Source organism: Anolis carolinensis, unplaced genomic scaffold, assembly GCF_035594765.1.
Source record: "Anolis carolinensis isolate JA03-04 unplaced genomic scaffold, rAnoCar3.1.pri scaffold_10, whole genome shotgun sequence".
Lineage (NCBI taxonomy): Eukaryota > Metazoa > Chordata > Lepidosauria > Squamata > Dactyloidae > Anolis > Anolis carolinensis.
In genome coordinates this window covers 28048125-28075724 of record NW_026943821.1, presented here as the reverse complement: position 1 = coordinate 28075724, position 27600 = coordinate 28048125, and the positions used below count along the sequence as shown (strand labels likewise).

At 45.1% G+C, this 27600-nt stretch overlaps 1 protein-coding gene across 1 annotated transcript in view; it reads left to right on the top strand.

Annotated features, from left to right (window-relative positions):
* The window catches only part of sdc3 (syndecan 3), a 29526-nt gene extending 9019 nt beyond the window's left edge, over nt 1-20507 (top strand). The window contains exons 2-5 of the mRNA XM_008121494.3: nt 7074-7200; nt 9496-10016; nt 12286-12553; nt 14440-20507. Coding sequence (XP_008119701.2) covers nt 7074-7200; nt 9496-10016; nt 12286-12553; nt 14440-14606 — 1083 coding nt within the window. The 3' untranslated portion in view covers nt 14607-20507. The remainder of the gene's footprint in view (nt 1-7073; nt 7201-9495; nt 10017-12285; nt 12554-14439) is intronic.
* Nucleotides 20508-27600: the final 7093 nt, after the last annotated feature.

Sequence of the window (27600 nt, the reverse complement as noted above, 5' to 3'; positions counted from 1 at the left end):
AGGCTATTTCCAAGAGACGTTGTACAGAAAATATATGGAGCAAAACAGATCCTTATCCCAGAAGGGTTTCGGTTGTTATGCCCGTGAAGCAAGAAGGGCTCCTTCACAGACGGGGAAGCTGTGTTTTTACTTAAGTTTGAAATAACTGTGAATAAAACAGCAAAAGCACTTTACAGAACAATGCTCAAAATGGGCCCAGTCCTCATCCTCAAACCCGTAATTAGTGGTCGTTGTCACAGAAATATCAGCATTAGTCTCTCACTGCATTAAAAGGAGGTTCCTTCAAACTAACATACGAACAAGTAGATTTAGAAAATATTTTCCTAAGACTGGTCTGTAAAGAAAGGAAGGAAGGAGACATTTAAAAGGACATAGATGCTATAATAATAATAATAATAATAATAATAATAATAATAATAATAATAATAATAATAATAATGATATATTATAACAATAATAATAGTAATAACATTATTCTTATATCCAGTCACCATTTCCCAAAGGGACTCAGGGTGGCTTACAGATGTGCAGTCTCCCTGGAGCAACACATCTAAGGCAGGCCATGCTCTCCTGGCATAAGGATGCCTGCCAATCCTTATATAGAAAGGACGGGGGAGGGAGGCACGGAGCAGCTAAGATCCCTCTGGAGCGCTCTCAGCCGCAGCATGTCTCGCCCTCCTCCCGGCATAAGAACAGCGTGAGCGGCCCTGTCCTTATGCCGGGAGGAGGATGACTTGAGGAAGGCACACAGTGGTTGAGAGCCCTCCAGTGTGCTCTCAGCAACCGTGTGTCTCACCCTCCTCACGGCATAAGGATAGTGCGAGCAGCCCTGTCCTTATGCCAGGAGGAGGATGACTCAAGGAAGGCACACAGTAGTTGAGAGCCCTCCAATGTGTTCTCAGCAACCGTGTGAGTGGCCCTGTCCTTATGCCGGGAGGAGGATGACTTGAGGAAGGCACACAGTGGTTGAGAGCCCTCCAGTGTGCTCTCAGCAACCGTGTGTCTCACCCTCCTCACGGCATAAGGATAGTGCGAGCAGCCCTGTCCTTATGCCAGGAGGAGGATGACTCAAGGAAGGCACACAGTAGTTGAGAGCCCTCCAATGTGTTCTCAGCAACCGTGTGAGTGGCCCTGTCCTTATGCCGGGAGGAGGATGACTTGAGGAAGGCACACAGTGGTTGAGAGCCCTCCAGTGTGCTCTCAGCAACCGTGTGTCTCACCCTCCTCACGGCATAAGGATAGTGCGAGCAGCCCTGTCCTTATGCCAGGAGGAGGATGACTCAAGGAAGGCACACAGTAGTTGAGAGCCCTCCAATGTGTTCTCAGCAACCGTGTGAGTGGCCCTGTCCTTATGCCGGGAGGAGGATGACTTGAGGAAGGCACACAGTGGTTGAGAGCCCTCCAGTGTGCTCTCAGCAACCGTGTGTCTCACCCTCCTCACGGCATAAGGATAGTGCGAGCAGCCCTGTCCTTATGCCGGGAGGAGGATGACTCAAGGAAGGCACACAGTAGTTGAGAGCCCTCCAATGTGTTCTCAGCAACCGTGTGAGCAGCCCTGTCCTTATGCCGGGAGGAGGATGACTTGAGGAAGGCACACAGTGGTTGAGAGCCCTCCGGTGTGCTCTCGGGTGTCAGGACCCAGGCTGCAGAGCACCAATAACCATGCGCAGAGACCAGATTCTATCTAATATCTTTATTAAGGAAATATATAAAGTCAATAAAAACAAGTGAAGAATAAAGTTCAGAAGTAGACCTTTCAGGAAAGGTCAAATATAGTCCAGGAAATCAATGTCCAATATGGGATATTAAGGTCCAAAGTTATAATCCAATAACCGAAACACACACTTTGCCAAGCAAAGTGCGGGGAAATGACAAGGTCCTTTAGTCCATAGAACTTGGCAACAAGGCTGGAAGCAAACTAGATTCTTGGCAAAACAAGGCTTGATACGAGGCAACAAGAAGCAAGAAGCAAGAACAAGGTCTGAGGCGAGGTCCGGGGAACAAGGCAGGCTTGGAACTAGAACAAGGTCTGTGGCAAGGTCCTGGAGACAAGGAAACTGGAGTAACGTAGTCCACACACGATCTCACTCCTGAAGCTGACGAATTGACTCCGCAAGGATCTCCTTGCGGGTAAACACCTATATAGGATCTTGTTTTCCCGCCATGGAACACTTTCCCTGGGGAACAAGAAGTGAAACCCATACTATATCCAGATGCATGACTCCTTAAGATTTCCCAAGGGAAACAGGCTTAATCAGCTAATTGTCTGGCAGCGATTCTGGCGCTTCGGCGATTCGCCTCCCTAGCGCCTCTATCTCGATTATAATTATCCTTACGAGAGTATGGGGGAGAATTCTGCCCAAGGCTTGTTTGGCTGGCTTCTGGAGGGCAAACATCCTTCAGGTACAAGGGCTCCAATTCTGGCTGAAACGGTGGGAAACCAAAGTTTTCCTCTTCGTCTGCCACAAAAGTACTGGGAACGGGACTACATGGCCCATGAGACATCACATCTGGCGTCACCTGTTTATTTATTTATTTCCGATATTTCTACCCCGCCCATCTCACCGAGGGGACTCAGGGCGGCTTACACAACTGGCAGGATCACTACTAGTATATCATAATACCATAAAATAAGAATAAACAGGTAAATAGTTAAATAACATAGTAATATACAATATATAAAAGATTTAACACAGTGCAGCACAGAGTATTTGTGCCAATCATCCATCAGACCTTGTGCAAGAGCCTTAATCCAATCCATGTCAACGCTGAGTTCATTCATTAAACACTTGCGCACATAGCCAGGTCTTCAACTTCTTTCTAAACCCCAGAAGAGATGGAGCCTGCCGGATGTCACTGGGAGGGAGTTCCACAGCCGAGGAGCCACCACTGAGAAGGCCCTGTCTCTTGTCCCCACCAGCCGCCCTTGTGAGGCAGGTGGGATCGAGAGCAGGGCCTCACCAGATGATCTTAAGGATGTTTCGCCTCCCTCCCAGCACAATGCCGAGAGGTCAGTCCAAAGATCGAGGGAGCAGGATTGGGGCAATCATCACATCTCGTTTTCTTCCCGCATAAGGATGGGGTGAGCAGGAGGACAACCTGAGGGTGACCTGGCCCTGCCCCGCCCCCAACCAGCGTGTGCCCTCCGGGTTGAGCCCACAATGTGGCCCCAAGACAAAAGAGTTTGCCCGTGCTTGATCTAAGATGCATCAGACAGGCTGACCAGGCGTGTGGAGCCCACGGACCGCTAGCTGCCTGTCGGTCCCGTGGGAAGCAAGGCCGGCGCAAGGCATCACCTTCAGGAGATCACACGGGATTAGAAAGCTGTGGGCAGGAGGCTAAAGGGCCTTGATGGCCGGGTCATCCCTTCGCCTCTCCTTCCCGTTCAAGAAAGAGAAGAATAGTGGAAGGTCTAGACTTCAAAGAATAGCAAACCCCGGTCTCCTTCACACGGTGTGTCTCAGAGCCTTTGGGCCTGCCGGGCCTCTTTGGATTAAAGCTATTTTAGTGGTGTAGGTGGTTCTTGAGACTGCCAGTCGCCTGCTAATACCAAAGTTTCCATTTACAATGGTTTAATTAAGCTGTGCTGCCTTAATTGGATTGCAGCTGTCAGTCCCGTTTAATGCCACAGAGTTCATTTCTGAGTCCGTAATATACGTTGACACCTGTTTGTTATATACCTCCCTAGTGCAGTCAACATTTCTTTGTGTGGGCTAGGCATCGTTTTCAAGGTTGCCGTGCTCAGTTGCTGCTTCACATAAGCATTAACTTGGTTAGGAATCGGGGCAAGACGACTACATTACAGGACGTGTAACGAATGTCAATCATAACTTCGTACTAGTAAAGTAATAGTGACAGGTGCCAATCAAAACTTCAGTCTCGGAGGAAGCCAAAGACACATCGCCTTGGATTAAATCTTGACATGAAAAGTCTGTGAGGGGGTCACCCTTAGTCTGAAGTGACTTGCAGGCACACAACAACAACAATCCTCATTCATTGTTAATTATACAAGGCTTGGCACAACTGCTGGAGAGTGGCAGAAACATGCACACTTCACCATTACGTTCTGTGTTGGCCATTTAGGAGCTCATTTGTTAATGAAGTACAACTCTCATTAACCCCATACCCAGCTGAATTAGAGAGGAAGGCAATTGGATGTTAGCATCTACTGTTATCTTTGTTTTGAATAGTTTAAAGGATAGCTTTGCCGGTGTGGTGAGTGAATTAGAACCAGACATCCTGAGGAGTGAGGTTGAACGGGCCTTAAGAAGCATTGCTAATAACAAGGCAGCAGGAGATGCCGGGATCCCAGCTGACGAGATCAAGCTGAAGAGATCAAGAGAAGGTGGCGAGACTATACAGAAGATCAGTATAGGAAAGATAATAATATCAAGGATAGCTTTGACGGAGTGGTGAGTGAATTAGAACCGACATCCTGAGGAGTGAGGTTGAATGGGCCTTAAGAAGCATTGCTAATAACAAGGCAGCAGGAGATGCTGGGATCCCAGCTGAAGAAATCAAGCTGAAGAGATCGAGAGAAGGTGGCGAGACTATACAGAAGATCAGTATAGGAAAGATAATAATATCAAGGATAGCTTTGATGGAGTGGTGAGTGAATTAAAACCAGACATCCTGAGGAGTGAGGTTGAACGAGCCTTAAGAAGCATTGCTAATAACAAGGCAGCAGGAGACGCCGGGATCCCAGCTGAAGAGATCAAGCTGAAGAGATCGAGAGAAGGTGGCGAGACTATACAGAAGATCAGTATAGGAAAGATAATAATATCAAGGATAGCTTTGACGGAGTGGTGAGTGAATTAGAACCGACATCCTGAGGAGTGAGGTTGAATGGGCCTTAAGAAGCATTGCTAATAACAAGGCAGCAGGAGATGCCGGGATCCCAGCTGAAGAGATCAAGCTGAAGAGATCGAGAGAAGGTGACGAGACTATACAGAAGATCAGTATAGGAAAGATAATAATATCAAGGATAGCTTTGACGGAGTGGTGAGTGAATTAGAACCGACATCCTGAGGAGTGAGGTTGAACAAGCCTTAAGAAGCATTGCTACTAACAAGGCAGCAGGAGATGCTGGGATCCCAGCTGAACTGTTTAAAAACTTGAAAGATGATGCTGTCAAGGTGATGCACGCCATATGCCAGCAAATATGGAAAACACAAGAATGGCCATAAGTTTGGAAAAAATCAATGTATATCTCCATACCAAAAAAGGGAAACGCGAATAGTGTAGAGAGTGTATGCCATGATTTCTTGGTCCGTAGATGACTTTTGTGGCTTTGAAGAATCCCTGAGCATCATGGATATCTGCACTGCTCTTAAAACTCAGAACATCCTCAGTTGGAGGCGTTTATGGGAATGCTTCGTCTCAAGCAAAGGCTGTCTGAATGGAGCCCAGAGAAGCTCTTACAAAGGAAAGCCAAGGTCATAATGCAAAGGCATCAAAGCATTCCGGGACATCTCCCGACTTCAGAATGATGCGCTCTTCCTGGCTGGCTTTCCTCTGAAGCCTCCCAAAGAGATGTGAGCTCATCGCCACTGGGAATGGAGAAGGTGGTTTCCATGGTTACTGTCCTCACGTCAGCGACTACTAAGGACGACATCCTGGGAGGATTCTTCAGTCCGTATCTACCTGTGTTTCGAAGCCTGGTTTCATGCAAACTCCACCAATCCGATTTCCGTTGCTACGTCCACCCCTGTAGCCTTTTGATTTAATGGCTGTGAATGGTTGAAAGTAGGCCCACGTCGTTGCCATTATAGCCGTTCAGCGGTCATCCTACCCTACTCTCCTTTCGGAAGAGCCTTAAGACCTGGCTCTTCCAAAAAGCCTTTGAGGGTTAATTATTATAGGGTCGATTTTCCTGCCCACCTAATAATAGGTTGCCTGGCCACGATTATTTTGCACTTTATTGATTTTTAAACTGTGAAACTACCTCTACCACGCTGAAGTTTTTCCCCGTGGCCCAGCTCTGTGTTTTTAGCCCTGTTTTTAACCATTTTATGCCGTGTGCTGACTTTTATTGATGTTATGTTTTTATTGATGCGACATTGTTTTATTGCCGATCTTGTTTTATTGTTTTATTGCTGTTATTGTATTGTTGTCGGGCATGGCCCCATGTAAGCCGCTCCGAGTCCCTCTGGGGAGATGGGGCGGGATATAAAAATAAAGTTATTATTATTATTATTATTATTATTATTATTATTATTATTATTATTATTATCCTTAGTTGCCTGAGTCCCTGACTCAGTTTCCCCAGCCAGTGAACGGCTGTTGCAGTGCCTCATCCCAAAGCATGGCATTGCTGGGACGGAGCATGCTTGGGTTGGGGTGGGGTGCCAATCTTGAAGGAATGCCTCCTTGCAAACTGTCCGGAAGGAAGACATACCTTAAGTTACATACATCTGCATCACCAATAGAATTCCAGCCATGACATCTCATTGATTTCTCTGTATCCCACCAAAGCACAGATAAGTCTAGATCTAGCACATCATTGGGTGTGGTGGAATTTCATGTCAGAAATCCTTGTATGTATCTTAGGGCCCTTCTACGCAGGCCCTAAAATGCAGAAGAAACCGGGATAAAAGGGATGTGTGTGGCTAAATGACATTTAAAGAAAATGTGTGCTGATTTGGATTAACAGCTGGAAAACACGTGTTTAAAAGGTGCTCTTAAAACACGATTTCAGCTGAAAATTGCATATTCGCATGGCTGTATATCGCTGCATTCATTCCTATACACCAGTGCGGACTGCTCCAGGGCATGCCCGCATTTTAAAATCCCAAAGCAGCTGATCAGGGGGGAAAGGAAGGGGCCTGGGGCTGTTAGGAGTGGTGGGAGTTGGAGTCCAAAACACCTGGAGGACCAACATTCGCCCATTCCTGCTCCGGCCCAATCAATTGTTTCTCAATTTGGAGACCAATTTGGGGCCATTTTGATCTCCAAAGAGCGGAAACTTCCTGAAAACTGCGCACATTTTTGGATGAATCCACCCCGTGCGCACTTATTCTAGCTCCAGAGTCCTCATGAGTAGTAAATGTCTTTTCCCAAACCTTTCTTCTCAGGCTCAAAACTGGCGGAATGAAAATTTTGAGCGGCCCATTGACCTAGAAGCCTCTGGAGATGACGACTCCTTTGAAGATGAAGAAATGGAAGAAACGGAGGATCTATATTCAGGCTCTGGCTCAGGGTGTGAGTATGCAGGCATCTAAGCACTTAAGGCGGAAGAAGAAGCCTGATGCACGGAATGTGACCGGGTAGAAAAGAGCCCCAGAACTCTTAGTACAGGCGTGGGCAAACTGAGGCCCTGGGGCCAGATGCAGACCCCTAGGTGCGTACCTCAGGCCCTCCCCTAATTTTCCCCATCCTCTTGGCATAAGGACATGGCGGCTCGATGTGTCTTTATGCCAAAAAGATGTGGGAGGAAGACACGCAGCAGCTGAGAGCTCTCTGGAGTGCTCTCAGCCACTGTATGTTTCATCCTCCTTCTGACATAAGGACAAGTGTGAGCAGCGTCATCCTTATGCAGGGAGGACAGCCCAAGGAAGGCACTTGGCAGCTGAGAGCCCTATGGAGCGCTCTCAGCCACTGTATGTTTCGTCCTCCTTCTGACATAAGGACCAGTGTGAGCAGTGTCATCCTTATGCAGGGAGGACAGCCCAAGGAAGGCACGTGGCAGCTGAGAGCCCTATGGAGCGCTCTCAGCCACTGTATGTTTCATCCTCCTTCTGACATAAGGACAAGTGTGAGCAGCGTCATCCTTATGCAGGGAGGACAGCCCAAGGAAGGCACTTGGCAGCTGAGAGCCCTATGGAGCGCTCTCAGCCACTGTATGTTTCGTCCTCCTTCTGACATAAGGACCAGTGTGAGCAGTGTCATCCTTATGCAGGGAGGACAGCCCAAGGAAGGCACTTGGCAGCTGAGAGCCCTATGGAGCGCTCTCAGCCACTGTATGTTTCATCCTCCTTCTGACATAAGGACAAGTGTGAGCAGCGTCATCCTTATGCAGGGAGGACAGCCCAAGGAAGGCACTTGGCAGCTGAGAGCCCTATGGAGCGCTCTCAGCCACTGTATGTTTCGTCCTCCTTCTGACATAAGGACCAGTGTGAGCAGTGTCATCCTTATGCAGGGAGGACAGCCCAAGGAAGGCACTTGGCAGCTGAGAGCCCTATGGAGCGCTCTCAGCCACTGTATGTTTCGTCCTCCTTCTGACATAAGGACCAGTGTGAGCAGTGTCATCCTTATGCAGGGAGGACAGCCCAAGGAAGGCACGTGGCAGCTGAGAGCCCTCCAGAGCGCTCAGCTGCCTGTCTTGTCCTCCTCCCAGCATAAGGATGGTGCAAACAACCCCATCCTTATGTGGGGAGGACAGCTCAAGGAAGGCACGTGGCAGCTGAGAGCCCTCCAGAGCGCTCTCAGCTGCCTGTCCCGCCCTCCTCCTGGCATGATGGTAAGAGGACAGCATGAGGCTTGGGGAGGAGCATTGGGGCAGCCCCGTACTTATGCCTGGAGGGCAACCTGAGGATGTTAAAAACATGCATGGAAATATTATGCGTTTCCATGTGTGGGTCCCATCAATGCACTTTTGCAAGGATTTTACTTGCAAGTAGTGCATTTTTGTTGGTTATTTTCACTAGCACACACAGTTTTGTACGCGGTTTTTGGTAACATATGTATCTGTGTACATTTCCTTGTTTGCTTGGCAAATACATTGCAAAATTTGCAACAGTACAGATATCAAAATGCAACTCTGTTTCGGTTCATTATATAGTGGAGCAAAAAAAAAAAAAAAAAAGATAAATTCATGTCAACATTTCAGCTGGGAAAGAATGTTTCCATTCTCTATGGATGAGAAACAGTCATCCATAGATTTGTATGTTGGGTTGGAGAACCTTACTGTTCTACATAAGCATTTTATGTAGTATTCTAAGAGGGCATCTCGCCATTGATTTATGTAGCACCTTAATGGCTTAGGTAATATTTTAATTATATAATTTATAATTTAATTTATTATAATTCTATTTTGAATGTTATTAGGTTCCTTTCATTGGGATATTTTAATCTAATGATTTTATCTTATATTGCTGCTATAGTCCCCCCCACCTTTGAAGTTGACTGAATTGCATTGGTGGTTGTTTGATATTATTACTGTTGTATAGACGTTTGTTTTAACTTCCGTTTTATCATCTTCTTGTGTTTTAAACTGTGTATATTGTTAATGTATTTGCGCTGTTGCTTTTGTAACATTGTGAGCCACCCTGAGTCCCCATGGAGAGATGGTGGCAGGGTATAAATAAAGATTATTATTATTATTATTATTATTATTATTATTATTATTATTATTATTGGTGCATTTAGTGTTGTATTTTATCATCTGGCTTTGATGTAACCAGTTACTTCTGAGCTCTAGTTGTCTTGGAGCCAAATGGGTCAGTCTGCTGTTTTCTTCAGGAATGCTCACAATTGATGCCTTGACTTCTCTTGCAGATTTTGAGCAGGACTCTGGCATCAAGGCCGTCTTGCCGGTCACCACGGAGGTGCCCATCGTCCTCACGACGACAACGGCCGCAGTCCTGCCCGTCACGTCGGTGCAGCCGGTCGGCATCCCCTTTGTGCCCTTCCCCACGGAGGAAGCCACCGCCGGGCCAACCACAGGCGACCCCTTGACCCCCAGGATGTCCGAGGCGCCGGCGGTCACCGTCCAGAAAGCAAGTGGCGCTCCCACCATGGCCCCCACGACCCCGGCCAGCACCAAGCCCACAACGGTGTCCAGGGTCTTGGTGCCCTTCATCACCGTCCTCGCCACAACGCAACCCGTCACACTCGAAACACCAACGGCTGTTGTCGTCACTAAGACGGAAGCCACCACGTCTCTTCCAGTGACCACCAGCGTCACAAAGGTCAGACTGATGCCAACACTCAGCACATCACAGGAGCCAGAGGTCAGCGAGGAAAGCACCACGCCGCTGCCGCCTTTGAGCCCCACGGCATCCACCGAATCCGTCCAGGTGAGGAAATGTATCCGCAGAAGAGGGTTTATTTAGCATTTCCATCAAAACGTTTGCCTCTCTGTGCTAACCTGCATCAGGTACAGCCGAGCTGACATCATAGCTCATTGAGTCTAATACATGCAGAAGGAATTACACGAGGCTGGAATTGCATCACTGCATGTACAGTACTTGTATCTAAGTCTAGACCATTCTAGTTGCAAAATCAACCCAACCAACTTGGGTAGGCTTATCCACGGGTCAATGCAAGTGCTGTATCCTGACTCTTATCACATGGTGCTCTTGTCTGTTGGAGGCAAGCGTGAATGTTACTATTAGCATCGAATGGCCTTGCTTCAAAGCCTGGCTGCTTCCTGCCTGGGGGAATCCTTTGTTGGACACCATTTTGGAGCTAATGCCTCCCAACAAAGGATTCCCCCAGGTAGCAAGCAGACAGGCTTTGAATCATAAACACAGGGTCTACTCCCATCCCAATTTGCACTTCCAAGAATTTGCAGCACTTTATCAGTTACCTCGCGTTTACAATATTTATGTGGTTTACTTTATCCAGTCAATTTTACATCCTCTCCTTTTTAATCCATGTTTTTATTAAGTTTTTGTCATTTACTTTATTGGTTAATGTTTAAATTTTTAATTGTGCATGTTTCTTGTCTATTGTTGTGTTTTATATTCTTATGGCTTTTATTTGGGCTTGGCCCCATGTAAGCCGCCCTGAGTCCCCTTTGGGGAGATAGAGGCGAGGTATAAAAATAAAGTTGTTGTTGTTATTATTATTATTATTATTATTATTATTATTATTATTATTATTATTATAGAATCATAGAGTTGGAAGAGACCTCATGGGCCATCCAGTCCAAAGCTACGCAGTGCTAACCAATTGCAACATTCACACTTCCCTCAAACAGACAAGAGTTCTTTCTTTCTCCCACCGTGGGCATCATTCCACAGGGATATAAACCCCACTTGCCTAGTTTCCAACAGACTTCACACCTCTGAGGTTGCCTTCCATAGATGTGGGCGAAACGTCAGGAGAGAATGCTTCTGGAACAGCCCAGAAAGCTCACAGCAACCCAGTGATCCCGGCCATGAAAGCCTTTGACAACATACTTTTAATACTGTTTATTTTTCCCCCTCTGCTGTCGTGCTCACATTCTCTCTGCTCCCAGACAATCCCACGGAGCAGCTTCCTTTCTCACTGGGGATTCTGGAGTCCTGTCCAGACCCGATTCAGGGCTGTGTGGGTGGACATCACAATGCGTCCTAGTCTCTGCCTCCCTCTCCTGGCCAGTTGACCTAACAGGCAAAAGAGTTGCTGCACAAGGCCGGTCAGAAGATAATGTTCCCCGTGATGGGTGTCTCTTCCACGACCATGCATGGCCTGCGTTGGCCAAGCGAATAAATCAGAAGAAAGGGATCGGGATTGGGATAAAGAACGTGAAACTGCTTTCTCCAGAGTGTGGAATCTGACCCATAAACAGTAGTGTGGTTGATATATGATCTTCTCAGTCCAGAGAATGTCAAGCAGGAGAGCTCTGAAGGAGTCTTGTTCTCCCTCCATGTCTGGTACTTATTTGGTTTTGGATCAACTAGGTCAGTGGTTCTCAACCCGTATGGGAGCCTACAACTCCCAGAAATCCCAGTTTACCAGCTGTTAGGATTTCTGGGAGTTGAAGTCCAAAAACATCTGGGGAGGGACCCACAGGTTGAGGACCACTGAGCTAGATAATATGCCTCTTTTCATTACCTGAGGTCCTCACGGCATAAGAGCAGCTTTGGTACAGATTGTCATGGATACTCTCTCCCCATGGAAAGGGAATTCCGTGTTATCCAATGTTACCTTCCTTGGGATACTTTCTCACGGAACCACAGAACCGAGCCCTTAAAATTAGCACAGAAAGTTAGCATTATTATCTCAAAGGCTAGCTATTTATTGACTGTCTAGACCAGGCATGGGGAAACTAGCTATAAAAGTCCAATGGAGGTTATCAAATGCCTTCTCTGCATCCAAGAACATCATCGCTCCTTGTTGGTCTTCATGCCTCTATAGATATTCTGTAGCATCCAGTAAGGGCCAACTTAGGCCTTCCCTCCAGGTGTTTTGGACTCTAACTCCCACCATTCCTAATAGCTTATCGATAAAAGTCCAATGAAGGTTATCAAATGCCTTCTCTGCATCCAAGAACATCATCGCTCCTTGTTGGTCTTCATGCCTCTATAGATACTCCTTTCTCCTTCCTGCTCTCTGAACCCTCCCCGTTCTCTTCCGCAGACGGACCCCCTCGATGTGGGCCTTTCCACAGCAATAACGAGTCGCGACCCAGAGCCGCCCGTCAGCGGGGACTTTGAAATCCGCGAGGAGGAGGACGTGGCTCCAACCGAGCTCAGCAATGAAGTGGCCCCCCTGGTCACTCCGGCGGCCGGACCGGTGCTGAGGAAGAACGTGGAGACGGGGCTCATCGACAATACCATCGAGTCTGGAAACTCGGCTGCGCAGCTTCCCCAGAAAAATATCCTCGAGAGAAAAGAAGTCCTCATAGGTGAGCCATGTGCAGGGCGTGGGAATAATAGGCGTGTGTGTGACAGTGTGTATAGTGCTTTAGACTATGGATTACAAAAATTATGCCCCGTGTTGCATACACTACTTCAAATCCTATTTGTAACTGGGTTGATAAGTAAAATACTTATATGCTGAATAGATGAAGTTTGTGAGTAAACCAACCATGTTACTTTTGAAGAAGTCTGCTTATTTTTGTCTCTTGACTTTGTTATTGTACATAGCCAGCTTATTCGCAGATTCTACTGCATTTTAGGAAGTTTTATCATTCTTCTAATTTTACTGGGATTTTACATCATTTGTTGTTTTTATGCTTTTGTCATGTATTTTATACTTGTGTATTGTTGAGCCACCCCAAGTCCCCTTGGAGAGATGGTGGTGCGGTACAAATAAAGATGATGATGATGATGATAATGATTATTATTATTATTGACACAACCACATAGTCTGACACAGCAAACAAGATAGATATGCTGCTATGTCAGACTATGTCATTGTGTCAATAATAATAATAATAATATTAATATTAATTATTATTATTATTATTATTATTATTGAGAACATGATTTAAAGGCAAATTTATTTTAAGGGAGAGTAGATGCTTTTTTGGGCTTCTGAAACTCTGCTGTGTTACACACATATAGTAGAGTCTCACTTATCCAATATAAACGGGCCGGCAGAATGTTGGATAAGCGAAAATGTTGGATAATAAGGAAGAATTAAGTAAGAGCCTATTAAACGTCAAATTACATATGATTTTAGAAATTAAGCACCAAAACATAATGGTTTACAACGAGTCTGCCACTTGTTTGGGAGTGTGGTTGCACTTGTGTTGTTGTTGGGTGTGTTGTCCTGCTGCGTATTGCTGCCTAGAGAAACGGCTGCATATTCTGGCGGGAGGCAGATTGCGTTGGATAATACAGAATGTTGGATGAGCAAAGGTTGGATAAGTGAGACTCTACTCTGTGTGTGTGTGTATACTGTATATATGTGTGTGTGTGTGTGTGTGTGTGTGTGTTTTTTTGTGCATTGGCATATCTTTGTCCCTAACAGTTCAAAGCGATATCTTCCATGTTTCCCCGAAAATAAAACAGTGTCTTATATTAATTTTTGCTGCCAAAGATGCTCTAGGTCTTATTTTCAGGGGATGTCTTATTTTTCCATGAAGAATTCACATTTATTGTTGAACAAAAAAATGAACATTTATTATATACTGTACAGTAGTTGTCATCATAAACCAGCATAACCAGACAAACTGTGAATCCTATCAAGAATTTCTTGTTACTACCATTATTTCCATGTACAACACTCTATGGTATGTACATTTACGGATCCTGTATGCTCTGGTGTTCTGTTCGGCGGGCATGCTTCCAAACACAAACTTTGCTAGGTCTTATTTTAGGGGGAGGCCTTATATTTAGCAATTCAGCTAAAAAACCTCTACTAGGTCTTATTTTCTGGGTATGTCTTATTTTAAGGGGAGGCCTTATATTTAGCAATTCAGCAAAACCTCTACTAGGTCTTATTTTCTGGGTATGTCTTATTTTAGGGGGAGGCCTTATACTTAGCAATTCAGCAAAACCTCTACTAGGGCTTATTTTCTGGGTATGTCTTATTTTCGGGGAAACTGGGTAGGTTCATCAGTCTAACAACTGAGAAACCTAGTTGCCTTGCATGAATAGCATTTTCCCAAAAGGTTATGACTCTAATGGGTCATGCTTTTTACCAAGAGGTTATGGAAACATTTTCCAAAAGGTTGTTGTGGCTTCTAACAAGGCCATGCCTTTCCAAAGATCACAAAACCTCCCATTTGCCCCCACCCCTGGGGCCTTGTTGCTGACTGTCGCCCCCTCTTCTCTCGTCCTGCAGCGGTGATCGTGGGCGGGGTGGTCGGCGCCCTGTTTGCGGCCTTCCTGGTGATGCTGCTCATCTACCGGATGAAGAAGAAGGACGAGGGGAGCTACACGCTGGAGGAGCCCAAGCAGGCCAGCGTCACGTACCAAAAACCCGACAAGCAGGAGGAGTTCTATGCGTAGACTGGAGCCTCGCGTGCCTCACTTTCCCTTCCTGTCTCGATGCCGCCCTTTTTTAAAGGCTCTCCCTCGCTGTTTGCGCAGACTCGTTCCAACCAGGCGTGTGAACTTTCACCAGGAGGAGAGAAGGAGGCTTTCCATCGTTCTTTGCAAGAAAGAGGCCGTTTTTCAAAAAAGTATTGCACGTCTTTAAAAGGTAAACATTGTTCCGGAGGAGAAAGCATGGAAAAGAAGGAGCGCTGGCCTTCCTGTGGCCGATTCCGTCCCGCTTCCTTGGATGAATGTCTGAACTGGTAAGTTTGCCAGAAACGTCCTGGATTCAGATCACGCTCAGGACTAGAGACTTGGTCTTGGTTTTGTTTTTTACCGCGACGGACACTTTTGCTTTTTCCGGCACTTTGTAGGACTACTACTCTTTGTAACAAGGTTTGGATTTCGAGGGCAAGGAGGAGTCAAAGCCTTCCAACACCGGCTCCCAAATCGAACCGAGCCTTGCGTTGCTGCACCAGAGAGCGAACATGTGAGCATTGCGCATGGCTCTCTCTCGGGTGGCACTTCCTGCTCACCACCGGGCATTGCAGGATTTGTTGTCGAAGGCATTCATGGCCAGAATCATAGGGTTGTTATGTGTTTTCTGGGCTGTGTGGCCATCTTCCAGGAGCATTCTCTCCTGACGTTCCGCCCACATCTATGGCAGGCATCCTCAGAGGTTGTGAGGTCTATGGCAGGATTGTCCCGGGCTTCCCGCAGTCTCTCGTTTGGTATTTTGTCCAGCCGTGCCTCAACATTGGAAACTCAGTCGTATTGGAAGGAAGTTGATTAAGGGACACTTTTCTAGGCTGTTACTAATAGGAGTACGGGGATCGATGTGTGGGCGGGAGGAGGGCCAGCTGTCTTCTCAATCTGTACAAATAGTTCGTAACTACGTACATATCAACAAGTCCTTTCCTTCTTCGCCAGGGAGTGAGGACAAAGTGGTGCAAAGCACTTCTGCAAATGTGTTCAATCACTGGGTTGCTGTGAGTTTTGTTTGCTGTCTGGCCATGTTCCAGAAGCATTCTCTCCTGACGTTTCGCCTGCATCTATTCGTACCAGAATCTGAGGACGCCTGCCATAGATGTGGGCGAAACGTCAGGAGAGAATGCCTCTGGAACATGGCCAGGCAGCCCGCAAAACCCACAGCAACTCACTTCTACAAATGTTTGATCCTATATGATTGCAAAAAGAAATTAGTGCCCAGAAGGTGATTAAATATTTACGTGACTAACAGGGCTTTCAAACTTTTATTTAAGCAAATTAGCATTTTTGTTGGTAACTTGGGTGAGCAATGGATGAGGCTGACGGGCGGATTTGCAGGCAGTATATTAAGCCCCAAAGAAAGGATTGGATCAATTGGAACATTGGATTGTGTGCAGTTAATTATGACATATCTTAAAGTCATGCTATGTGCAGTTACCGTAAGTGTGGCATGTCTTAAAGTCATGTTATGCGCAGTTACCATAACTTGACATATCTTAAAGTCATGCTATGCGCTGTTGCTGTAATTATGACATATCTTAAATTCATGTTATGCGCAGTTACATAACTGTGACATATCTTAAAGTCATGCTATGCGCACTTGCCGTAACTATGACATATCTTAAATTCATGTTATGCGCAGTACCCGTAACTGTGACATATCTTAAAGTCATATTATGTTCAGTTACCGTAACTGTGACATATGTTAAAGTCATGCTATGCGCAGTTACCGTGTGACATATCTTAAAGTCATGTTATGCGCAGTTACCGTAACTGTGACATATTTTACAGTCATGTTATGCGCAGTTACTGTAACTGTGAAATATCTTAAAGTCATGCTATGTGCAGTTGTCGTAACTATAACATATCTTAAATTCATGTTATGCGCAGTTACCGTAACTGTGACATATCTTAAAGTCATGCTATGCGCAGTTACTGTAAGTGTGACATATCTTAAAGTCATGTTATGCGCAGTTGCCGTAACTATGACATATCTTAAATTCATGTTATGCGCAGTTACGTAACTGTGACATGTGTTAAAGTCATGCTATGTGCCGTTACCGTAACTATGAATTATCTTACAGTCATGCCAAGCGTAGAACCAAAAACAACACAAAGGAAATGCAGCATGAGAAAAGAAATTGGCTAACTTATGAAAAAACAATCATGTTTTATGGAATGCCTCCTAGTCGGACGCTGTTGCGAAGCATCTGTTGCTCCTGGCAAATGTCTATTCATCAGCAACGGCTGAGCACTGTATGCGTAACGTCTGGTTAGAGTGCTGTTGACCCTCTCTGGTCACATTTCAATGGCGTGTCAACAACTGGGAGAGGGTTGGGTGTTGAATTCGAAAGGAGGTAATGAGCTTGGCACACATGATGCACAATGGGGAGCTCGGGACCTTAGTTAACTCAGAAGGAGGAGGAGGAGGGAATGTGCAGACAAGCCATGTTCATGTTTTTCAAAGACAGACCAATGGATTGAAAGGCGAGGCGGAAGGAGTTGGCCTCGACAAAAGATCTTTGTTTTTAATTGTGTTTAGAAGTTTCTTCCCTGCCGGGTCCAGGGAATGGCCTGACGGCAGAGACTAGAAATTAGTCTTGTGCATTCGTATGGCATCGCAATTCATTTCATTTTGTTCTATTCATTTCGGCCCGTTTTTGTTTTCGTCTCCGCTTCTGAAAACGGGGCGCCTACCCGAATGGGATTTTTGTCTCATGTCCGAAAAAAACTGATTTTTTTTTAACCATTGGCAGCAATGGGAGGGCTTCCGAGGCTCCCCCCCCCCTCAGTTTTAGGGCTAGAGGGGTGAAAATAGCCACATATGTAGGCCATATCGACCCCTTTTACCCCTGATTTCTAGCAATGTTTTCCCTCAGAGATCAGCCTATTGAGTGTCTCATTCAACGGTGCTCCACAGCCGGTGCCTGAAGTTCTCTTCTCTGCCTTGACCTGCTAATTCTCCATGCAAGGAGTCTTGCTGCTTCCTTGAGGTTGTAAAGTAGGCATGGGCCAACTTCGGCCCTCCCTCCAGGTGTTTTGGACTTCAACTCGCACAATTCCGAACAGCCTACCGGCTGTTCGGAATTGTGTGAGTTGAAGTCCAAAACACCTGGAGGGAGGGCCGAAGTTGGCCCATGCCTGGTGGTAAAGCAACTACATTATTCTTGGCAATAAGCTCTCCATTGCAGTTGTTCTCAACCTTTGGTCCTCCAGGTGTTTTGTACTCCAACTCCCAGAATAATAATATATAATAATAAACTTCATTTATAGTCCGCTCTATCTCTCCGGGGGGACTCAGAGCAGATTACAGAATACATACATGGCAAACCAATGAGTCTGTGGGCCGTAATGAATGTTATTGTTGTTGTATGTGGCAAAAATGCAATGCCACTACACAATGAATAACAAAGACAGACAATACACAAACAGAGGCAAGGCTTCTCACTTTTTCATCTCTGGCATCTGGAGGCTGTGCTTGACTCGGCCATGAGGAGGTGCTCTTGTTCCACTTTCCTCATTGATACTTTCCTGATCGAATCTGCCACATGTTTTTTCAGGGGCGCTTTTTACCTTTCCGCTGAAACGGTACCTATTGATCTACTCACATTGCTATTTTCAGACTGCTAGGTAAGCAGAAGCTAAGGCTCACCCCGACCCGCAGCCAGAAGTCCCGGCCAACTTACTAGCTGTTAGGAATTGTGGGAGCTGAAGTCCGAAACACCCGGAGGACTAAAGATTGAGAACCACTGCTCCACTGTGCTAGCAAGCTAGGCTTCAATCCAATTGGTAGTCTCCATTTAAGTACACCAGTTGAACCAATGGCATTTACGTAAGGACAGACTTACCACTTTTGCACTGCTCTTGTTGGTTCTAACAGATTCTCACAAGGTGATGTATCCTGTCAACATGGCTGCCATGTTGTCATTTCTTCTCTCCTTTTCTGTCATTCCTCTTCTTCCCAAACGTGTGATCTCCTCTCACTTCCTAGTGAAAGCTATTTAGAAATGTTGCTTGACTCAACAACATTAGATTTTTCCAACATGAGAGTTCAAAAGGCTTTTGGTTTCTAGAGAAAGGTCCCTACTATACATTTTTGGCGTGTGTTGGAGTGAACTACAGCTTGCAGAATGTATAAGAACAAGGTCTGTTTGGAGACAACATGCATAGATTGGGACATGTATGTGCATTCAATATCGATTTTAACATGTACATAAATGAGACCGATGATCCTTATTGTGGGCTGTTAGGAATTGTGGGAGTTGAAGTCCAGAACACCTGGAGGGCTGAGGTTTGACCATGCCTGGTTTAACCTGTGGTCAAACTGGCTTGAAAGGTTGACCTCAGATTATTATTATTATTGTTATTATTAACACCACTTTATTTATATTTTGCCCTATCTCTCCAAGGGGACTCATGGCCTATCACAGTACACATACACGGCAAACATTCAGTGTCGTTTGGAGACAGGACAGAACAAGACAGACAGAAGGAGGCATGTAGTCTTGAAGTCCAGTGTTTTTGGTGCTTTGGAGGTTGAGGTTGTGCTCAGATTCAGCCACAGGGGGTGCTGTTGCTCATTCTCTATGACGAAGAACCTTCAGGACTTCCTCCTTCCGCTTTCCTTTTGGTCGCCGGCATTTCTGGTCTTGTTCTTTATGGCGTCGTAAAATGCCTCCCCCTCTTTTTAGTGGTACCTAATATCTCTACTTACAGCTTATAAGCTGTTTTCGAACTGCTTAGGTAAACTGTGAGCTGGGCTTGATGGTTGAGTGCTCACCCCGGCCGGGCTTCGAACTGGCCACCTTTCAGTTGGTAGATCTTACGACTGCTGGTGATTTATCAGCCCAGCTTGGTGTGTTATTTGGATGCCTCAGGTTAATGCAATTCCTATACTTCATTATACACGAGTGTCAGTGCAGCCATCGTCACAAGTTTTGGAATCCAGGGAAGGTCCTTCTGACTATGTCCTTCTGACCAGTATCTCATTCTCTTTGCTTTGCTGGAATTGTTCTTCCATATGAGAAAGGAATTGCAACTTAAATATCCCTCCTGTCAGGACACACATTTTGAACACAACGCAGAGCTAGTGAACTTGACGCTGACTCTTTCCGATGTTTGCATTGCCCTGAGATCCGTTGCGCACTTCCACACATTCTTCTGAAGGCCTCCACCATTCAGGTCCCATTGCCTCAATATGTGTGGATCATCATATTTACAACCGACAATCAATTCACATGAGAAGCAAAAAAATAACCCTCCCCAAATCCACTTGTTTACACTGTTTTATAAAACTGATTTCTAAACACGCACCAACAACAAAAACCCTGTCACTTGAACAACTTCGCTGCTTTTGTACCTCCAAAGCAAAAATATAACCATTTTTTTGTAAATAAGAATATCATATAAATATATATATATATATAACTTCAGAAAAACCAAGGAACTAGAATAATTTTAATCGCGAAATGTACATACATGGTGAAAGTTATTTGAAAAACCGCCAGGACGATGGGAAACCTGTTAGGTTAGTTAAGTATTAAGCGGGATCCTGTTCTGCAAACACAGGAGAGCGATGCATGTACATATTTTTAAATGTGTCTTCAAACAGTCCTTTTTGGTATGTGTATATAACTCTTCTAGAAATTAGTACCCAAATTGCTATTTAGTGTGTCGAAAAATGGAAGTCGGAGGTCAAAGGTTTTTAACAAATGTTTTTTGGGTTTTGTTTTTTTTGTCCACGGACAAAAGGTTCATATCATGTTTTTAAAGAAACCTTTTGCCCGTGTAGCATTGTAATGTTAACGTCTATTTTTTTTTTTATTCCTGCTGTGTTGTGCTCATTTATAAGAAGGAACAGAATAAACGCAAATGTTGACATCGGAAGTGTTGCTCGAGCATTTTGTAGATTGCTTCAGGGGACGGCAAAGACGATTCACTGGGTTTTCCAACAACAATAATAATATAATATGCTTTATTTATTTATTTATTTATTTATTTCCAACATTTATATCCCGCCCTTCTCACCCGAAGGGACTCAGGGCGGCGTACAAAATTGGCAACAATTCAATGCTTACACATAATTAAAACAGCAATGAAAATCCAATTAAAACAATTAAAACAATATAAAAATATAAAACATATGATTAAAATCCATTTATATTCCGCTCTGCCTCCCCGAGGGGACTCAGAGCAGATTACAGGGTATATATATGGCAAGCATTCAATGGCGTTATACAATTGACAGAGACAGACAGTAACACAAACAGAGGCAAGGCTTCCCTCTTTCCATCTCCGGCATCCGGCTGTGCTCGACGCGGCCATGGGGAGGTGCTGTTGTTTCATTTTCCACATCGAGGAGCCTGTTGTCCATGGGGAGTCTGTTACCTCCCTGCCAAAGTGGTACCTATTTATCTACTTACATTGTTGTTTTCGAACTGCTAGGTGAACAGAAGCTGGGCTGACGGCGGGACATCACCCCGACCCAGGCTTGAACAGGATCTTCTATAGCAGGCTGTTTAAACTCCTGTGTTCGCCCAGCCCCTTATAAACAAGTATCCCCTGTTGAGTGCTATTCCAGTTTTTGCCTCTTACATCGTAGTATCTTAGCCGCTCTTTCTGGAAATAGGAGGAAGCAGAATGTGCTCCCTTCCTGGAGCCTCGTTCTTCACGCAGTTCCAGCCGTGTCAGGAGGAGGAGGAGGAGGAGGAGGAGGAGGAGGAGGAGGAGGAGGAGGAGGAGGAGGAGAGCACGGCCATGCTTGTTCCTCTCGGCCCTGCCGTCTCGCCCTCACTGTTCTCGCCTTCTGCACACTGAGTCCAAGGGTCTGAGTCCGAAAGACGCAGGTTTCTTGCCATGTAAAACCAGTGAAAGAGGTTGGTTAATATGTTGGTTGAAGGTTCAGAGAGTCAAACACAATTGTGGCCTCTTGGACTGGTCACTTCATTCCACGCGAGTAGAAATCCCGTGACACCTTGACTTAAGAATTTAGTTTGTTCCATGTCAAACATTCTAGTCTCAAAACATTCTTGCCTCTGATGTTCTTGCTGTAGACAAGAAGCACCGTGTTCCATCCACACAAGGCAGGGACCTTAGCCTTCTCTGCTGAAGAATTCCAATCCTGTGTCACCCAAAACCGTTCTGTTGGGGAATGACAGCCATTCCTTGGTTCCATCAGCAGAGGGAACAGTTTAGCCACCGATACAAGTGACTGGAAATCTTAGGAATTGGAATAAGCGGGTGACAAAGTTTGGGTTGAACTGTTCCTTCTGGAAATCTGTGAAACCACTGAGGCCCCTTCTACACTGCCCTATAATCCAGATTATCAAAGCAGATAGACCACGTTCTCTGCTTTGAACTGGATTATATGCATCTACATTGCCAAATAATCCAGTTCAAAGCAGATAATCATCAGCTGGAGGCCCCTCCCCGCAATAACATGCTATGCTAGTTTTATATATATGTATATATATATATGTATATACAGTAGAGTCTCACTTATCCAACGTTCTGGATAATCCAACGCATTTTTGTAGTCAATGTTTTCAATATGTCGTCATATTTTAGTGCTAAATTTGTAAACACAGTAATTACTACATAACATTACTGCATATTGAACTACTTTTTCTGTCAAATTTGTTGTATAACATGATGTTTTGGTGCTTAATTTGTAAAATCATAACCTAATTTGATGTTTAATAGGCTTTTCCTTAATGCCTCCTTATTATCCAACATATTTGCTTATCCAACATTCCGCCGGCCCGTTTCTGTTGGATAACTGAGACTCTACTGTATATATATATACACACACACATATATATGAGACTGAGTGGGAAGAAGGCGTCTTTCGTGTCCAGAGTGGGCTTTGGTGTCCTCCAAAGTCAGCAATGCATTATTCCTAAGGAGCCTCAAAGGTGCCGGGTTCCTTTCTGTCCCTTTTTGTCCTTCTGCTTCAGGAGGCATCGTGCGCATGAAAGAGCCCTGTGAGGTTGCCCACTCCTCGGGAAGTCCTGCCAGGATCCCCGAAAATGCCGCTCTGTCCGCGAAGAATCGGATTGCTGTTGACTCGCTTGATTGGAATCCAGGTGCCTTATTTACATTTTGTCTGAAATTTATTCAGTCGATTCTTTGAAATGCAAATGGTTGGAGGAGTGTCGCAAAAGGAAAAGCAAAGGCTTGATGTGCCTACTATTTATAATCAACGGGTAGTTCGGAAATGCACAGGTAAGCATATTAAAGTCCAGCAGCTGATGGGAAATAGTTTTATGCCTATTATTATTATTATTATTATTATTATTATTATTATTATTATTATTATTATTGGCTATATATATATCAACCACATGCTGTGTCATACTATGTCTTTGTGTCAATAATAATAACAATAATAATAATAATCCAATTGCAAAAGGCCACCCTATTGGGATCTGCATGCATCATCCGAAAATACATCACACAGTCCTAGACACTTGGGAAGTGTTCGACTTGTGATTTTGTGATACGAAATCCAGCATATCTATCTTGTTTGCTGTGTCATAATATAATAATAATAATAATAATAATAATAATAATAATAATAATACTCAGCCGATATCAGGACCTCAAGATCGAACTGCAAAGACTCTGGCAGAAACAAGTACAGGTGGTCCCGGTGGTGATCGGCACATTGGGTGCCGTGCCGAAAGATCTCAGCCGGCATTTGGAAACAATAGACATTGACAAAATTACGATCTGCCAACTGCAAAAGGCCACCCTACTGGGATTTGCACGCATCATCCGAAAATACATCACACAGTCCTAGACACTTGGGAAGTGTTCGACTTATGATTTTGTGATACGAAATCCAGCATTGTTTGCTGTGTCATAATAAAATAATAATAGTAGTAGTAGTAGTAATAATAATAATAATAATAATAATAATAATAATAATAATAATAATAATATCCGAAAATACATCACACAGTCCTAGACACTTGGGAAGTGTTTGACTTGTGATTTTGTGATATGAAATCCAGCATATCTATCTTGTTTGCTGAGTCATAATATAATAATAATAATAATAATAATAATGATAGAGCAGGATAACGATAGCAGGAGCAGCAAGAGCTGCCCTAGACTAAAGAAACTTCCCACAATCCTGGGCCAAAACCCAAGGGAGGTGGGACTGATCCCTCACCACTCCTTCATTTAATGAACTCCTTGGTGTATTTCCACCCTCTTCACTGGTGTGACTCAACCTCCAACATTCTTGGTGAGGCGTTTGTATTTACCCAGCCTGCTCTCTGTGGTTGGAAAGAGGGCAACACACACCAGCTAAGCATTGCCAGAATGTTTGGTCTGGCAGAAGGCTATCAAAGCTTCGCTTTCCCCTCGGAGCTTCAGCGCTCGTTTGCATATATCTGTGATGGCATGCTCAGTTGAAGTGAGGACAAGACAGCCCCGGCCAAGATCAGTTTCCTGATGGATGAAATGTTGCGCAAGGTACTTCCATAGACGACACAATATTAACGCCATGCAAACAAGGACGTTTTTATGATCTGTTGGTCAACATCACAGTGGCTTGGATCCAATGTAATGTTAGCAGAGGGAAACAGTGCTTAACTGAACCCCGCTGATTTTTTCAAGTTGAGCAAATGTTTTGTTAATAGTCTCTCTATGTTATGAGTTGCATTAACAGTTCTACTGGCATATAATAGAATCACAGAGTTGGAACAGGCAATTGCTCATAGGGCATTGAGTTGAACCTCTGGCTAAATGCAGAACAGTCAGCTAGAGCATCCCCAGCAGGTAGGTGGCTGGTCAACCTCCGGAGAAGGACATCTTCAAGTTCAACATGAGCCAAGAACGTGATGCAGCAGCACAAAAGGCCAATGGAATGTTGGGCCGCATCAAAGAAAGTATAGTGTCTAGATCAGGCAAGGGCAACCTTCGACCCTCCCTCCAGGTGTTTTGGACTCCAACTCCAATTTCGAACAGCTTCAAGCCCAATTTTCCAATTTTTGGACTCCAATTTCTAACAGCTTTAGGCCCCTTCCTTTTCCCCCTCAGCTGCTTGCCCATGCCTGGTCTAGCTGCCCCTTGATCACATGGCAGAAGCTCCACTTCTCAAGTGCAGAGCCTAATCTCCACCCCACTCTGGTGCATGGCCTCAGACATGCAGCCTCAGACATGCAGCTTCAGGTGTGCAGCCTCAGACATGCGGCCTCAGACATGCAGCCTCAGGCATGCAGCCTCAGACATGCAGCATCAGGCACACAGCTTCAGGCGTGCAGCCTCAGACATGCGGCCTCAGACATGCAGCCTCAGGCACACAGCTTCAGGCATGCAGCCTCAGACATGCGGCCTCAGACATGCAGCCTCAGGCACACAGCTTCAGGTGTGCAGCCTCAGACATGCGGCCTCAGACATGCAGCCTCAGGCACACAGCTTCAGGTGTGCAGCCTCAGACATGCAGCCTCAGGCACACAGCTTCAGGTGTGCAGCCTCAGACATGCGGCCTCAGACATGCAGCCTCAGGCATGCAGCCTCAGACATGCAGCATCAGGTGTGCAGCCTCAGACATGCGGCCTCAAGCACAGATATTAGTTCCTTAGACACCGGAACAACCACAAAGCCTTAACAACTCTCTCACCATCTTATAAACAAGTACCCAGCCTTTAAACAACCATGTCTGGTGAGGCCGATAGAATTAATTTCATATACTAATTGAACTTAACCAGCTATTTCAGATATTGAATCCTTTATCGAATTAATATGCCATGGAGAATTAAGCGGCACCCTATGCACAAAGATGCATTTGGGGTTTCTGAGCCTAAGATTGCGCAGTAGTTCCGCCCTGTACATTTGGCTTTATAAATGGACTTCATGTTCTGTGGACTTATGAATCCCTGTGATTGCTTCACGCCTAATATTATTTTAGACCCGGGACTGAAAATAGTTCCTCATACACAGCTGTCTCAGAAATGTATGGATGTATTGTACATTCTCCCGTTGGGTCAGGGGATTAATGCGAGGCAGGAAATGACTTTGGTTTCACGAAAGGTTGGATGGTTTGGCCAATCCAAACTAAAAGCAAGCTGACATGCATCTGCTAATAGTAAGTCAAACGACGGCAGTATCAATGCTCTTTTTCAGCTTGATAAAAAGGTCCCTCTCCAGAGCGCTACAGTTGAGCTATTTTGCTTTCGGATCTGATTTACTGAAGGGACAGCTTGTAGCAGAGCTATCCGGTTCTCCAATAAGGCAGAAAATAAAAGAGGGAATAGCCCGCTATGGGATATCATTGCACCTTCAGCTTCGAAAATGAAATCAGAAAGAAAGTATACAATTGATTTTCTAAGAAACTATAGATATCAAGCAAAAACAAGCTGAAATGGCAAAGAAAAAATAATCTCTTTGAGCATAGCATCTCACTGTTACCAAAACATATTGGTTTGTATGGGCATCTAATTGTTGCCACTGTTGTAAGCCGCCTTGAGTCCCTTTGAGTGAGAAGGGCAGGATATAAATGTGAGAAATAAATAAAATAAATAAATAAAACACCAGGACCCCAAACTGGACCCCATAATTTGCGGTCCCACAAGTGCCAGCAATGAAACCTGCAATGATCTTTCCCCCAGTTTCAGGGAACCCCATACCTCAGAGTATGGTCCAACATTTGGTTCAGGAATAACCCTATTCCCGTCACAATGAGATACACACATAATGAGAGCCATGGGGTTAATTCCAGATTTTGTCTTAATATATTCCTTGGAACATTTCCTCATGCCGATTGTCAAATCGGACCCTCTCTCTTGGGATCCCATTCAGAACGTGCCAACACCCTTAGCACCCATTGTATAGCCAATCAAAACCCATTGTCATTTTCCAGCTGGACAAGAACAGGGCTATGTAATCCCATTATGCCCTGACGCAGCCCCATTCAGTTCCTCCACACACCTTTCCCAACAACAGCCACTACACTTCAAATTGAACAATGACAATTTATTAAATTTCCCATCCATGACAGGAGCCAATCAATAGCGCCAATGCATGGCCATTGTTAGTCCAGTGTTCTCATGCCGTGTGGTTGTTTGCATGGAGCAACTCACTCTGCACACACAATGTTGTCATCACAATAGGAATTTAGGAATCCTTCCGAATTCAAGCGTTGGAGAAAATGTTACACATTCTGCCAAATCTTGAAAGACTCGGAGCGGTTTGAGGGAAAGGAAACTATGTTTACTATTTGGTAATGCCGCTATAAATTTATATATATATATCTATATCTATAAAAGCAAACAAGCGTTGATTCAGCTGCGGAGAATCAATTATTTCTATTCCACCTTGGTGGCCAATTAGCATGACCCGACCACATCTCGGCATTCCTCTTCAAAGGTATTTATTTTGCTTGGCTGAAGGCACAGGCCGTGGTATGTCCTGCGAGAGATGAGTCGGGACATAAAATTAACAGCTTCAGGCTTCAAAGGTCATCGCTCAGTCCCATTTGCAGTGGTGACACTTAGAAAAACTCAAGTCAGATTCAGAAAAAGTGGAGGAAAGTCGCTTTGAAGGGCCTTCCTGTTACCTGTCTGGTTATTGATTCATCCCAAATCTTTGGAAAAGAACAGCGTTGTGACTTTTTAAATGTTCAGATCAACAATGTAGATAGTAGAGTTGTGCACAGAACCGTCTTCCTTTGTTTCACCAGTTTAAATAATAAATGAAAGGCCTTCTCGTGGACCACCCTGAGAATTTTGGGGGGGGGGGCGAAGCCCCTCAATCCCCCCCCCCTGGGGGCCACGTAACGGGAAGCCCCCTCCCGGTAGGAAAATCAGCTCGACATGAAAGCAAGTGGGAGCAGGTCCCGGCTCCTCGCCTGCTTTTCGCGCATGCACGGCACTCCATGCCTCCTTGCCTTGGAAGAGAGAGAGAGAGAGAGAGAGAGAGAGAGAGAGAGAGAGAGAGAGAGAGAGAGAGTGGTGTGCAGGCCCAGAAATGT